The 15,829-nt window shown below is 51.4% G+C and overlaps 1 protein-coding gene across 1 annotated transcript; it reads right to left on the reverse strand.

Moving 5' to 3' along the window:
* Positions 1-1,417: 1,417 nt before the first annotated feature.
* On the reverse strand, positions 1,418-15,829 carry rc3h2 (ring finger and CCCH-type domains 2). The gene is made up of 19 exons (XM_062477857.1): positions 15,581-15,829; positions 11,399-11,702; positions 11,164-11,281; positions 10,237-10,470; positions 9,677-9,852; positions 8,780-8,980; positions 8,429-8,561; positions 8,159-8,277; positions 7,926-8,038; positions 7,447-7,746; positions 6,964-7,184; positions 6,360-6,754; positions 5,897-6,031; positions 5,043-5,210; positions 3,492-3,750; positions 3,286-3,370; positions 2,532-2,721; positions 2,277-2,416; positions 1,418-2,175 (listed from the first exon to the last, which is right to left on the reverse strand). The coding sequence occupies exons 2-19, from the start codon at positions 11,627-11,629 to the stop codon at positions 2,055-2,057; spliced, it is 3,339 nt and encodes a 1,112-aa protein (XP_062333841.1). The 5' UTR covers positions 11,630-11,702; positions 15,581-15,829; the 3' UTR covers positions 1,418-2,054.

Below are 15,829 nucleotides of genomic sequence, written 5' to 3' on the forward strand. Positions count from 1 at the left end.
GAGGGAGGGTCACTGTAGGGGTCACTGTGGGAGGGTGGGTCACTGTGGGGGTCAATGTGGGAGGGAGAGTCACTGTGGGAGGGAGGGTCACTGTGGGGGTCACTGTGGGAGGGTGGGTTACTGTGGGAGGGAGGGTCACTGTGGGGGGGAGGGTCACTGTGGGAGGGAGGGTCACTGTGGGGGGGAGGGTCACTGTGGGAGGGAGGGTCACTGTGGGGGGGAGGGTCACTGTGGGAGGGAGGGTCACTGTGGGGGGGAGGGTCACTGTGGGGGGGAGGGTCACTGTGGGAGGGAGGGTCACTTTGGGGGTCACTGTGGGGGGGAGGGTCATTGTTGGAGGGTGGGTCACTGTGGGAGGGAGGGTCACTGTAGGGGTCCCTGTGGGAGGGAGAGTCACTGTGGGGGTCAATGTGGGGGTCACTGTGGGAGGGAGGGTCACTTTGGGGGGGTGGGTCACTGTGGGGGGGTGGGTCACTGTGGGGAGGTGGGTCACTGTGGGAGGGAGGGTCACTGTGGGGGGGTGGGTCAGAGGGGAGGAGAGAAGCTGCTGAAGGACTCATCTAGAGGCACCACACACACAAGACACCAGGACCTGAAGCTTTAAGAATAACAAAATAATCTTGAACATGCACTCGCACTGACAGACTGGATGGTGTTCCTCACAACGCAACAAGTGGAGACAGCAAGGCATAATGAAGTACTCCATTCGGTCTACCAGTACTGGCTGTGATTTTCTGAGTGAAATCTGCAAACCATCTTTTGTTCACACTCGCTTGTTGTCAGTCGCCATGGATAAATCATGGGTTTTAAAGCCTGTATTTGAACCTACAGTTCTAGGAAAGAAGGGCCTCAGGTTGCGTACAAAAAGAGTGATTCCGTTGGCAAAACTACATCTTGGTAGCCGGAGACTGAATCACACAGTTGGATAACATTGCCTAGATTCACATCTATGACAAGCAGATACCATCTGAAACGAGGGACACTGCATTCCAGACTGATCTGGGGACAGACAACATGGACCGGAAGACAGACAACATTGAGCCGACGACAGCCAATGCTGACCTGGCACTGAGGGAGGATCGACGTCGGGGGGAAACAGAGAGAGACGAAAGCCCAGAGAAGGACTCCAGAGCATGACCTACTGCAAGGACATGGTTCATGTCCCCTAACTAGCTTGCTCCTTGTACTCAGCGAAACACTTGAAACTTGTCAACATGCAAAAAAATACCGTCATCTCCAGAGCTGCTGAATACACAGTATTTTGTCGCTATGGGCTCAGTGTGGTTCCCACTGCTCTGGAGGATGACTAAGGTTCAGCTATTCTCCCACCTCCCTAACAACAGCCTCCCTAAACTCCCTCACAACAGCCTCCCTAAACTCCTCCCACCTTCCTCACAACAGCCTCCCTAAACTCCCTCACAACAGCCTCCCTAAACTCCTCCCACCTTCCTCACAACAGCCTCCCTAAACTCCTCTCACCTCCCTAACAACTCCATGTAAACATTTCAGCGATATGGATCCCAGCCATGTCGAGCCATCACCCCAAGAGGCAGTGAAGAGCGGTCGCAAAAAACAAACAAACGTACAAACAGACAGGCATCTCACTGAAATCAAGCAACAGCAAACACTTGTTTGGTGGATCATGGAGAGTTGGGGACCCTGTGTGGGGATGGTGAAGGGAGAGGACATAAGGCATGATGGAGTCGTTGTGAGTGTGTGTGTGTGTGTGTGTGTTGGGGGGGGGGGGACAGAGAGAACAAGTCTGTATAAGAGAAGTGTGTGGATGGACTGAGAGTCTCTGTTTTTGTTCCAGTCGCATCTTTTCCTTTTTTTTCCCAGGGCACACCTCTAAACAGTGGGGGCGATGAAAGGTCAAAGGCTAGGCTGCACACCCTCGGATTAGCGGGTGACAGACAGGCTGGGATCATCGGATGATCCTTTCGCGACCCTGGTGATGGCACAGGAGACGGGGTGCCGGTCTGGGTGAAGCCAGAAGGTGGTGTGTGGGCAGGGGTGGAGGGAGTGCGACGTGGAGGTGGATCTCCCTTCCCTGCTCAACTTCGATTGAGCAGCATCTCACCCCCCGCCTTGGGGCGGGTGGTGTCACCCAGGCGAGGGGGTCCGGTCCTCAGAACCAGCTTCCCCATGGCTAGCCCCCCCGGGGACAGTGACTTCCTGTGAAGGAGACAGAAAGCTACAGATATCTGTTTTCAGATAATCCCCAGGATCCTCTCCTCTCCCGCCCACCCGCTCCCCCCACCCCCAGCCCTGCTCACCTGAAGGCCATCTTCTTCAGCAGGTGAGGGTCTGCTCTGCCAGGCGAGGGAGGGTCTGTCTGGGGGGGTTGGCGGTCCATGCTGGGGGGGGCCAGGAGGCGGGGGTCCTGAAGGGGCGGAGCTCCCAGGTCTAAAGACTCCTGGAGACACACATAGACACGTCAGCATCAGTCAGACACAACCCTGCCCTGCCCTCTCCCCTCCTCTCCTCCTCCCTTTTTTCCCCTCCTCTCCCCTCCCCTCCTCTCCTCTCACCTCACACTTGTCATTGTGAGTGTCCCTGTCCTCCATATCCAGGACAGACAGCTCCAGCTCGATGTCCCTGTCCGGTTCGCTCTGGGCCCGGTCCTGGCAGAACTCTCGCTGACGCAACTCTTCACACACCTTCTCCTCGCCACTGGAGGACCGCCGCCGGCCTTGCAGCTCCGACACACACAGCTGATCGCTGATCACACACACGCGCACAGGCCGACGAAAGAAACACACAGGAAAAGCAGCCGTTACAGTGTGGAAGATGTCTGCCGTGCTGACAGTGGCATCACAACGATGGGTTCCACCTCTCTGATCCCTGTGTGTGCGTGCGAGAGAGAGAGAGAGAGAGAGAGAGAGAGAGAGAGAGAGAGAGAGAGGGGTAGAGGACACAAAGAGAGAAAGAAAAGACAAAGAAAGTAAGCGGGAGAGATGACAGAGAGAGAGAGAGAGGAGGAGAGAGACGGTCTCCACCAGGGATCGTGAGCAAGAAAAACAACCGGCCGATTCTATTTATAGTCCGGGACGAGAGAACGAGAGACACTGACAGCGGCACAAAAGAGAGGGAGGAGAGAGGAGAAGAGAGGGAGCGGACAGGTGCCAGGAGGAGAGCAGCAACACTTCCTACACAGTCGTCACGAACAAGCCTCCTACACGACCGTCGTAGGAAGACTACTGTAGGGCCTTGGAGAGAAGCAGTGCGTGTGCATGGGTGGGTGTGTGGTTGCGCGTCTGGCTGCAAGCGTGCTCGCGTGTGTACCTCTCTAGGAAGCTGGAGTGGCTGGAGGAGTCGGACCCCCTGGAGCTCCACCTATAGTCCCCGTGGCCCAGGTGAGGGCCGTAGTCTGGAGGCACAGACCACGCCGCAGCAACGTTACACTCGTTACAACGTTACACACCAGAAAACTGCAGCCAAAATGGCCGACACGTCAACCGCGTCAGCATGCGCCGGTGTGACCTCCGTACCTCTGAAGTTGATGGGCGTGGTGCGTGCACCGGCCTGGGAGGCGGTGGCCTGGACGGGGTCGGTGGTGTGGTAGCCGGTCCGTGCCGCGCGGGAGATGGCGCCCCACTTGGAGATGATAGGCCCTTCCCCGAAGGGTATGATGGGGTCCTCCTCCTTCAGCGTACGATAGGGCTCCAGCGTATGCAACCAACGCTGGCCTCCTCCCCCTCCTCCTCCTCCTCCACACCCTCCCCCTCCTCCTCCACACCCTTCCACTTCCTAATGGGGAGACAAAGATGGTTATGTAAGTGGGATATTGGATTCAGTAGGGGTGGGAATTGGCAAAAATTTGACGATTCGATAGTATTGCGATATTTGGTGCCACGATTCAATATTATTGCGATTCTTAACATATTGCTATTCGATTCTGCGATATATTGCGATTCATGTCCTCCATATTATTTAAAGACATTACAAAAAATAAGGAAAATCAGACTGCTCAACTCACTTCAAATGTCACATTTAATTCTGTGAACAACAGTGCAAGAACTTAGGAGAGTAGTGCAAAAACTTTGTCCTGAACATTCAGAAAACAGGACCTTTGTAATTATTTTCTGAAAAGGAGAACGCTGAGCTCCCAGCACATAACTTAAAACTATTGAAATGCAATAGAGTACCATAAAGCAGACATAATAAAGTAACATAAACCTGAGAATAATCATATAAATAAGTAACTTAGAGCTTCAATCAAATTGAGAAAATAAACAAAAATGTGTACTGTCCAGTCCAGTTGGCTGCATGGTCATGAACCAAAATGTTACATTCATTTTGGAATGTTGGCGATTGTACTGCGGTGGAAAAAAGTGGTTATGTGCCGGACTCTTCCTAGTAACCTAGCGACAGCAGGCACTTTAAGTGCGCGCTGTGAGGCGAGGTTGAGGGTATGGGCAAAACATTTCACGTGAAGGTAGCCCCCCACCTGAGCAGCCACAACCATGTTGGACGCATTGTCCGTAACCAAAACAATATGTTTCTTAGCGATGCCCCACTCTTCGGTTGACGTTTTCAGCACCTCAGCCACATTGGTCCCGGTATGACTCTCATGCATCGCCCTAGTTTGTAGACATGTACATGTCTTTTTATAAGACATGTACATGTTTTATAAAAACCGAAATGTACCCACGCTTTCGATTTAAAAGAAGACGGAGCGTCGTAAACAACCGGTTGAGATGATGAAGCCATTTTAAATTGAATTGCTGTTGAATGCACGTCAACAAAGCACCGCAACAAGCGCCACCTTGTGGATGTAATATGCAAATGTAATATTATCAGAGTAAACTCCGAGAAAACCAATGGAGAAAACCCGAAAGTAAAACACATAATTATATAATTAAATATTGCAATACTTTGCGCTACTGTATCGATATAATTGCGTGCGCAAAATATTGCGATACTGAACAGAATCGATTTTTCCCCCCACCACTAGGATTCAGCCTTACAAAGTCAGGACATGAATAGTGAACAGTGCATGTGTGTGTGTGTGTGTGTGTGTGTGAGAAAGGTAGACTCACAGAGTGTTTAGAGCAGGAGGAGTGCGTGGAGGCGTGGTTGTGGTGCTCGGGTTCAAAGGGGCTGATGCAGCTGCTGATGGCTCCACAAGACCAGGGCGAATAGTGGGCCAGACTCTCCTCTCCTCGATACCGACAGCCCACACACTGACCCCCCCCACCTTCTACATGCTGGGAGACGGGAGGTGGGGTGAGGCGCGGGAGGAGAGATGGAGGGAGGGATGGAGAAAGAGAGAGAAGGAATGGAGGGGGAGAGATGGAGGGAGGTGTGGAGAAAGAGAGAGAGGGGATGCCAGTAAAGAGGGACAGGGATAGGGAGTGGGAGATACCAAAGGAGAGAGGGGACAAAAGGAGAGATGGAACAAGGGGAGAGAGAAGAGCGAAGAGGAGAGGAAGAAAAGAGGGATGTAAAGGGGAAAGGACAGGATGTGAGTCAGAGAGGGGTCACAGTAAAAGACGCAGTGGTTAAACAAGGGGAAGTCACAGTGTACTGTATGTTATCAGACTTTCTTCTCGTTTGAAACCTCTCAGAATACACACATGCACACACTTTACATGCCGGCTCCCGCTGTTGCCTGGCAACAGTCGCACTCTAAAATAGCTTCGGACACAACGTAGATTTGGGGCTGAACTGTAAAACCCACGCCAACGACACAGAGGACTGTACTGTTCTCTCAGCAGCACTACTCTGAGGACTGACCAATAGAACTGCTCCATAGGACTGACCAATAGACAGTCCTGCTCACCTATGGGACTGTTATAGATCTAGCACATAAGTAGACATTTGATCCATATGACTATCTTAGTCAAAGTGGGCCATAAGGAGACACACACACACACACATCGAGCAGCCCTACCTCCGTTCCGAAGTCGACAGTGAAGATGGGGGAGGACTGGGACGGCCTGTTGCAGTTGCCATGCTGATGCCCCCACTGCTCCTGCTTCCTCCTGAAGAGGTCCTCGTAGCCCAGAGGGACACGCCCACAGGGCTCCTGGGGGGTGGGGGGGGGGGGGGGTGGGCGGGGTGTCATAGAGAAGTGAGATTTCAGCCACGCAAACGCAAAACCATCCACAGTGATAATACGGCATGAATAGCATCATGAATTCAGAGACAAGGAGGAGGAGGAGGAAGTGAGAATGGAAGGCGATGGCTTGTGGGGATTCATGAGAATGACAAGAAAGACGGGATAGAAGGTGGGAGGAGAGGCCAAGAGAGGTGGGCGGGAGGAGAGGCAGAAGGAGAGGGGGCCGCAAACAAACCGACAAAGCCAGATAAAACAACATGGCAGCAGGTCGACGTGGGCGCGCTTGATTCATTACCCTGTGCAGCGCCGCGCGGTGCTCGCCCCCTGAGCAGTAGGGGCTGTCCAGGGAGTTGAAGCGCTCTCGGAGAGGGGGCTGGTAAGTGTGCAGCACCTCGGGCGGGAGGGAGTTGCTCCTGGCGTCCTCGCGGTGGTACAGCTGGGGACGCCACACCCTCCGGCTGTCGTACAGGGGGGCGTAGACCCCGCGGCTGGGGGGCAGGGCCCCGTACTGGGGAGGGGGGTAGGGCCCGACGCGCTCTCGAGGAGGGGGGTAGGAGGGGTGCTGCTGGGGCTCTTGGGAGTAGGAGGAAGTCAGGGAGGGGGGCAGGGAGGACTCGGACACGTGGCTGGAGCGTAGGAACCGAGTCATGCATGGCTTGTGAGGGTGCAGAGAGGAGGGGTAGTAGTTACCTAGGACACAGGAGACAGACAACAGTCGCTAACAACCATTTTTACAATGAATCAACTCAATTTCACCGCAACATAATTCTCCTAATTGTCTAGACAGATAGATACGTGAAGACAGATAAGGCTACTGACGAGCGGACAAGAATTATAGCCTACAAGGTAAACCTGGCTCAGGCAGACAGTGTCTCAGACACATGCACAGTGGTACTCACTGGATGGTTGGTAGGGAGGCGTGTCATAGGCTGGGCGGGCTTCCTGGTAGTAGAGTTCTGACTGAGGAGGGTGTGGCTGAGGGTGAGGGGGCGGTCCCCGGAACAGGAAGTGCCCTTGTTTAGAAAGCCCAGAGACGCACTCACCCCGACCCCCGGACACGTGGGGGGAGGAGCCTGAAGATGAGAGGCTGACAGGGGTCCTGGGAGGGGAGACTGACTTCCTGATGGAGGGATAGAAAGAGAGAGAGAGAGGGAATGGAAAACAGTGGGAAGGAACACAGAGGGGAAGAATGAAAGAGAGAAGGAAAAGAGACAGTTGAGTTGAACGGAACATGTCTGACTAAGTGTAATAAGTCTCTAAGACGACATTTATTTATTTATTTATGTAAAGCACTTTGAGCTGCAATTCTTGTATGAAATGTGCTATATAAATAAAGTCTTATTATTATTATTTATGTGAGGATATATCTAACAGCTTCTTACTGGTCAGTTGGACCAGAGGAGGTTCTGGAGTGTCCAATCAGCCCGTTGGCGCCGTTGGGAACGGACCTCTTCATGTCCTCCATGAGTTCTGTTCCCCTCGAGACCAGCTGGGGCTGAGGATGGGGGGTGGGGTGGGAAAGTAGCCCTTCCACTGGGGACCCCCGCGCATCTGGTCCCTTTGCCCCCCCCACCGAGGCCGGGACTTCCCCCGCCTCCACACTCAGCCCTTGACCCAGAAGCCCCTGCTGCAGGGGGCAGGGGCGACCCACGCTGAGGATCTTCTTATTCCTCATCCTGTACCTTGGAGGGAGGGGGAGCGAGAGAGAGAAGAGAGGTGAGACAAGAGGAAAACCCAGAGCTAAACAGAGCGAGGGTGGGTGTGTAAGAGGGACAAGGAAGACCACGAGCACGCAGTGTTGAGTGTGTGTGCGTCGTCCGTGTGTGTGATGGTGGGGGGGGGTGCGCGCTCGCTCGCTCACTTCTCCAGCTCGTCCTGTGTGTGTGCGAAGGTACAGTTGGTTCCCCGTGGGCAGCCCCCCTGCTGGCGTAGGTCTCTGCACATACTGGTCTTATACTTGCTGTTGGGCTGGGGCTGAGGACACACACACACAAGGATCATCACTATGCAGGGTTTGTCATCACACCAACTGTGTTCTTCTGTGCGTGCACGTGTAAGAGTGTGTGTGTGTGTGAGGGGGGGGGGGGGGGGTACCTGGGGAGTCTCGTGGCTCTTTTTACTGAAGTTCTGGATGAACTCCACCAGACCCTGGACCACCACTTTCACAGCCAGCATCACACTCTCTAGCTCCTCCCACGATGGCGCTGCCGCTTCTACACGCACACACACACACACACACACGCACACGCACATGGACTTACTTACACTGAGCACTCTGTGGTGTATATGTAGTACCTGTGTGGTAGTCTATATAGTAACCGGGTTGTAGTTTCAGTAGAACCTGGGTCCTGGTCTAAACGGTACCTGGGTTGTGATCTATGTTGGCCAAAAGCTCGAGGTGCAGTCTCAGGCTGGTCAGGTTGGCGGGGTCTCCTGTCCTCTGCAGCACGATGGTCAGCTCCTGGACGCTCTTCGCAAAGGATTCTGGGGACTGGAGCTTGGAGGAGAAGCACAGAACAGCCACTCATTGGTGAGGGACTTCACTGGGGGGGGGACTGGGTATGCCTGAAACTGCTACAGTCTAAAAGCAAATATACCGAAGTTCTCTTGTCTCTTTCCATTAGAGAAGTACATAGATATGTACTTTGTGTCCGTGTTAGCACTGCAGGTGAACTCCCTGTCCCAGATGAGATGGAGGTTGGGGGATGGCAGTACCTTGTCTATGATGGACTGCATGTGGGACTTGTGGATGAGGTCTCCGTAGAGCAGGGAGGACCACTGCTCGGGGGAGATGCGCAGGCCCGCCTCCATGGCGATGTGGACGATCTGGGCGTCGTGCTCCCGCCGCAGCGCCTCGTACGTCCGGAACTCCTCCTTCAGCTGCATGAGGGACGAGTCCTCGTCACGCTTGGTCACCTGAGGGGGGGGGGGGGGGGAGATGTAATGCTTCGTCAGTTGCCCTCCCACACAACACTCCAGCCCACATGCAGCCCCAGGGGCCGTCCATGTTTGGTGTCCTCAGACTATTGAACTCAGATTCAGATCAGATTAGAGGGGGGGTCCCCCCCAGTCAGAATCTGCCCTATGAGTAATCATCACCAGACACCAGGACCGGGTAGAGTATTTATATGATATTTATGTATATTACACACCTCTGCACCGTTTTTTTTGTTGTCTGTATGCATGTCTCTGTCTGTCAGACTGTCTGTCAATGTTGCCCCTAGTAACAACTGATTCCTCTATGCTAGGGCAGCCCCAGATCAAATATAGCTCCCAGATGCATCCTGGGTAAATTACATAAATTCCTGCCCTGTCAAGTATGTCAACCATGCTTACAGGCTGGAACACACACACAAAAGCACATAGCCGATTACCAACTCTCTTGGGGAGTCCTGTTCTTGAAAGTTGGCTGTCCTCGGCCATGCAGTGTTGTGTGTGTGTGTGTGAATGCCGTGTTGTGTGTGTATGAATGCAGTTTTAGTGTGTTTGTCTGTGTGTGAATGCAGTGTTAGTGTGAGTGTGTGTGTGTGTGTGTGTGTGTGTGTGAATGCAGTGTTAGTGTGAGAGTGTGTGTGCGTGAATGCAGTGTTAGTGTGAGTGTGTGAGGAGCACCTTGAAGCAGGAGGCCCTGTAGAGGAGCTGCACCACGTGACCTATGCTGGTCTTGGAGGCCTGAGGGAAGCGCGGCTCCAGTTTCTGGACCACAAACAGAACCAGAACCTTCCGTGACAGGGCTGAGCCGTCCTCCAGCGCTAGCAGAACCAGCTTCAGAGCATCCTCCTGCATGGCTGAGAACACACACACACACATGCACACGCATATGCACACAAACACACGAGTATACACACATACACACACACACACACAAACACACAGGCAAGCACATCCGAGCACACACGCACAGAGTTCAGACCAACGCCTATGACACGACTCCCACACACGTCAACACCTGAGTGCATTGGGATCCCAGCCAGAGAAGAACACAACTCCACTGGCTGGGCTGAAGGAACGGGGGCCACAGCTGGTGTCCTCAGACATGAAATAAACTCAGATCAAATCAGATGTGGGAAGCAGAAGCTATCCCCCAATCAGAATCTGCCCTATGAGTAAGCATCACCGGACACCAGGACAAGGGAGGCACGCCTACACTGGGTGTGTATCAGGTGTCTTACCAGGCCCCAGGAACTGGCAGCCCCTGGCCCGGACAGCTGCCCACAGGTTGGCAGAGAGCTGCTGTGGGTTCTGGTGCTGCAGGATGAGTTCGGTCACCGTGCGTTCCCCTAGCGACCGGCCCGCCCTCACGGCCCGGACACGCCCCTCCTCCTCCACCAGCTGACAGTTCACCAGCGTCACCAGCTTCCTCTGCATGGGCCGACTGAGCGCGCTCGGACTCAGGGTCACCCCACCTGGGAGGGGGGTCAAAGGTCACAGGGTCAAGGGTCACGCAGCTTAAATGAGGGATCTGGCCAGGTTGTTGAATACCGTAGTTTGAAGAGAGTGCGCATAAGAGACATCCAGTCACTTCTCCTCACCTCTGCCTTACTTACAGCGTGTGTTAGTGTCAGGTGTCAGTAACTCATACTCATAAAGCCCCCAAGGACCAAGCCATAAAGGTCTCTATAAGCCCTTTTGATACTGACTCTATAAAGCACTCTTCTCCAGCCAACAGCATTAAAACAACACTAACCCGTGAAAGAGAGAGAGAGAACTGAAGAAAACAGGATAGGGAGAGGAAGAGGGAAGAGAAAAGATGTGTCCCCCTAACAACCACCACATGGTTGTGAAGTGCTGACACCCGAGGCCAACAACAAACAGGAAATGCTTAATCTGGTGTGACCTGAAACTGTAGATGGCCTGATAGAGGGCGCACTCCTGAGAGAAGGCCCTGTGCTACAGATGGCATGTCTGAGTACACACACACACAATCACAGCCGCACACACACACACACACACACCTACACACGGGGTTGGATACGCATTGGATTACACACGCAAGTTTGAATCTGTCTCGCACGAGCATGCCTCGAAACACAAAAAACGATACCGGTGGGTAAAAACACACACACACACACACACGCGCGCCTACACGCACTGTTTACCTTTCCCTCCACTGATGGGCTTGAGGTAGACAGCCAGGTCCTCCACACACACCCTGCACACCTCGTAATGCTCCACCTCCCCCTGGCTGTTGAGGGACACGGCCTGGGCTTCTGGGACCTGTTGGAAACCACCAACTGTCATCAACTAGTCACCTGTGCCGTCCTGGACATCTCCCACCCCCATCTACTCCCACCCAAAGACCCCCCCCCCCCCTCCACCACCAGGTGTGCGTACCTGCGCCCCGACCAGCTGCAGCAGGGCAGTGTTGACAGGCAGCAGGTCTATGTCGGTGGTGATGGCGGTGTGGTCGAATGGGCAGGCCTTGCGGTGCAGCTTGTGCAGGCAGGTGTGGCACACGGTGTGGGAGCAGCCCAGGCTGATGGGCTGGTGGCTGCTGTTGTCAAACTCATGGTAGCAGATGGGGCAGGACAGGAACTCGGTCCACTGGGCCGCCTGCACCGGCATCCTCTCTCCGCCAGGGGGCGCTGTGGCGCTCACGGGGATCGCATGTCACCACAGCCCGACTCCTCACTGATGGCTGGAGAGAGGAAGGGAGGAGAAGAGGGTGAGTCCAGTCAGGGTTACAGAGTCGTCTCTGAGGCAGAGAACGGTCACGGGGTCAGTGTTGCTTCAGGTTCGAATCAAATCAAACTTTATCAATATAGCGCATTTCATACCAGGAGGCAACACAATTTGCTTCACAGAGGGAAAAGGGGGGGCAGGGGCGGATACAATGTTTTTCAAAAATTCTTGGATTAACGAGAGACCTATTAGGACCAGAGTATCATTAGTTACACCTGGTGTTAGTTTTATCAAAGGTATTTGGTAGGTTTCCAACCTTAGGCAGGGTACCTCTCTCCCATTTGACCTACCAAAAGCAAGACTACCCCTGCTGTGAAACATCACTGTACACACACACACACAAACATGCACAGTAAGACAGTCACAGCCAGGCACATGTTTAAGCACCCTCTTACCCAGTCTCCCCTATCCTGCTCCCGCCAAAGAAAGAAGGGGTCTTCACCACACCCATACTGGCCATGCCAAAGCTGCCTCTACCAGGATAACCTTTCTGTTCCTGAATACTTACACAAGTATTACGAACCCAACTGGCCTACTTGCCGCCAGGAGTAAGTTTTTGTTTGTCAGTGTTTGTGTGTGTGTGTGTGTGTGTGTGTGTGTGAGAGAGAGATAGAGAGAGAGATAGAGAGAGAGAGAGAGAGAGAGAGAGAGAGAGAGAGAGAGGGTGAAAGAGAGACGGTGAGAGAGAGATAAATAAATTAAGAAAGAACACGTCTAATAAAAGTATTTTTTCATGCAACCGAAATAAAACCAGGAAAAGTCATTAGGTTTAGGGTTAATTCAAACACAAAACTCACTCTAAGTTATTTTCAATACCGTCACCTTCGTTGTAAACATTTAAATAGACAGCTGTGCCTCAGTTCAACTGAATCAGCCAGGTGGTGAGAGAGTTAACTCAAATACAGTCGTCTTTCATTTGGTTCCTAAAGTAATTCATTCAAATAAGCAGGCTGTTCATTCCATGAAACAAACAATAGGGTACGGTCTTAACTGTTTCCACAATGAATAATAGATGAATAAAAGCAGTTTAGTAGCCTGTTTTTCCACGACAATACGCACCATCCAAGTGGCCTTGGGTACGCGATGTCTGCATTGCCTATCCCGCGTGGACAGCTCCTTGCTGATGTGGGATTTCATATTTTCACGAGGCTGCACCGATTAATATATCACGCCCTGGCTTCACACAACACTTCACGAACCAAATTAACTAATGTGACAAAACGTGTCGGGTAAAAAGTTCGACGACGAGGCGTGGAAGCCACCAACTGTGGTCGTATACGAGAACCACGCCGATCCGAGCTGAGGAGCAATGATTCACAGTCACGTTGAAACCACCTGTTCCTATAAGCTACATCCTGTTTTCGCGGGGTGTCCCAGATCACTTTCACTACAGTCTCCTCGTGACACCGTTTTATCATAGCGTAATTTACAATGACGAAAATGTACATATCAGATTTAGGCCTACATTATGTTAAGCCCCGTTAAACAAGCAAAACCGTTCCTTCATACTCTCGTGACTTGAGAATGGCAGGAGGTTCCAAGTTCATTAAACAGTTGGATTTCTGATTCTGCGTACCTGTAGCAAGATATAAATGTTGAAGATTCACCTGATATTTTTGTAATTCCATAATTAAAACCTATACACCAAAAATGATTTCTGTCGGTTCTTGCACAGAATGATAACAAGTGATGCACAATACACAAACATTTGGCATTGCCATTGGCACAGCTACGTCTATGGAACTGATCTCCTTATGGCTCCATAGGGGGGGGGGGGGCAGGTGGTGTGTGTGTGTGTGTGTGTGTGTGTGTGTGTGTGTGTGTGTGTGTGTGTGTGTGTGTGTGTGTGTGTGTGTGTGTGTGAGGGACAGGTGGGGAAAGCGAGAGAGGGTAGGCAGAGAAGAAGAAAGGTGTGAAAGGGGGGGGGGCAGGGCTCTAATGGCTTCTTCTGGAAGGCTCTGCAGTGCTACCTTCTATTCTGGACCCATCTGGGTCGCATGGGCTCAGATGAGCGGTGGGGCCAAGCACTGTCAGAAACCACTCTGTGAATATCCCTTCTAGGGAGGATCTACACGGGGCAGGGAGAGAGGGGCTGGGGGTTGTTTGTGTCAAAGTCCTGCAGACTTCTGATGGACAGCTCCTTATGTTGCCCCTCCCCCCACACCACCGTCACCTGCCCCCCTTTCCCTATGGCCAGGGAATGTGAGCTGTCTCTAGCACTTGGCTTTACGTCCATCCAACATATGTCACAGTGGTGTGCAGCATGAGAACACACTGTTCTCACTCAGAACACAAGTCCAGTGTACATGTCATACGTGTGTGTTTTCATTCGTCCATCGGTCTTTGTAGGTGTATGTGTGTGTGTATTTGTGTGTATGATTGCACATGTATGTGTGTGTTTGTCCATTTGTGTGCCAGGGGTAAAGGGGTGGGTTTACTCTCCCATGATCAGTTAAGCTTGCAGGGCTGAACAGGGTTAACATTTGGCCAGACATGCTCCAAGAACACCAGCCAGCCTACCAGAAACCCAGGGTACAGACTGCAAGCACACAGCAGGACCGTACGGAGAAGGCCTACAGCGGTATATGCTTTGGTTCAGTAATAATAATATTTATCCTGACCTGACTTGACCTCATAATATGTTATGGGCTCAGAAGGTCTTAGAAGGTAATTAACATAAAAATCATATGGTTTATTGAACTGGGAAATTCTGAAAGAACTGAACAACCAAGGATGTTTGTCTTGTGCCATGGTGAGAGAGCAATGCTGTATTTGCACTGGCGAAGCAATGAATATATAATATCGATGAGACAAGTAAGCCAGTTCCTTTGCTAGTTCCTCTGGTTATTTACGCAGAGTAGGCTACTAAACTCAGAATTCGTCCTTAAACATTCCCTGTCCACAGCACTTCTTAAACACATCACTCCAAACTCTCCACCATCCTGTAAGTGAAAATCCACGTGTTTCCCATCAATTAAGGTTTCGTTGTCATTGTCTTTAACAACAGTTTTTACTGTAAAGGGAGTGGGGCAGTTTTGCTACATAGAGCAGGTTCAACAGTGGGTGGGCCGTGGGAGGGATATCACTTGTGATTACCTGACCACATACGGAAGTAACAAGCTTGAGTAATTTTGCCAGAACATTTTCAACAATTGTGTTTGTTTATGCAACTTTATCCAACATTCTTGGCGACAGAATGTCATCGATCAACTATTTTTTTTTTACTAGACTCGCAGTCTGTACACATCCTACTTCAACACAGCCTACTTGAACATTTAGTATTTACAAATATTTTGTTATAAAGCTACAATACGAAGCTTTTCAAAATGTGTTTAGAAATGTCAGAGATAAAACCTAATATCACAAAGACAGAAAATGCACAGATAAACAAATCCTATTAGACTACTCGGTCTCTTCTTGTCTAAGGGCTAACTGCAGAGGAAGATGATACGGTCGACATTAAGAGAAGCGCGCCTGGTTCAGTATCATGTGCTGTGTACTGTGCAGTCTGCTCTATTGCATACGGACAGAGGCAACGCAGTAGATACGTTGTTTGTGCCTTATTATTTTCCATCAAACACGGATATATTGATCATGATGCATAGCAAAACTATAGTCCTTGAAGACTATACGCTATACAGGCATTTGAAAATGATGAAGTGAATCAAGTGTTACGCGTTCAAAGGCTAACTTTATTCCATAAGCGTTTGTAGAGGAATATTCAGATTAATCCACGAAAACCCCATACAGTGTACTCGAATATGTTTTAACAGCGTGCAACACTTCAGATTATCACAATTTGACAACCCCGCAGGAAAGTCGCGCGCCTCTTACCTTCTCAGCTCTTTAGCGGCGCGTGCTGCTATAATAAACATCTTTTCAACGTCCCTAAGAACGTGATCTGGAAATCTTCATCAGTTTAATTGAAATTCCATCCATAAGGTCAAAGAGATGGTTTCATAAATAAAAACTCAGTGTCACGTCATGCCAGGGAACACCATTGAGGGTGTTATTTACTCTAATTTCTATATTCATTCCCTCTGCCTACTCGACATGTTCACTCAGGTACACTAGCCTTCGCTC

Source organism: Osmerus eperlanus, chromosome 14 (genome assembly GCF_963692335.1).
Source record: "Osmerus eperlanus chromosome 14, fOsmEpe2.1, whole genome shotgun sequence".
NCBI classification, from domain to species: domain Eukaryota; kingdom Metazoa; phylum Chordata; class Actinopteri; order Osmeriformes; family Osmeridae; genus Osmerus; species Osmerus eperlanus.

Excerpts from the sequence above, each read along its gene's own strand:
- rc3h2 (XM_062477857.1), bottom strand. The coding sequence starts at position 11,629 with ATGCCGGTGCAGGCGGCCCAGTGGACCGAGTTCCTGTCCTGCCCCATC. Across the intron at positions 8,039-8,158 it reads AGAGCCACGAGACTCCCCAG|CCCCAGCCCAACAGCAAGTA; the intron begins GTACCCCCCCCC and ends GTGTGTCCTCAG. Across the intron at positions 2,176-2,276 it reads CTGAAGAAGATGGCCTTCAG|GAAGTCACTGTCCCCGGGGG; the intron begins GTGAGCAGGGCT and ends TCTCCTTCACAG.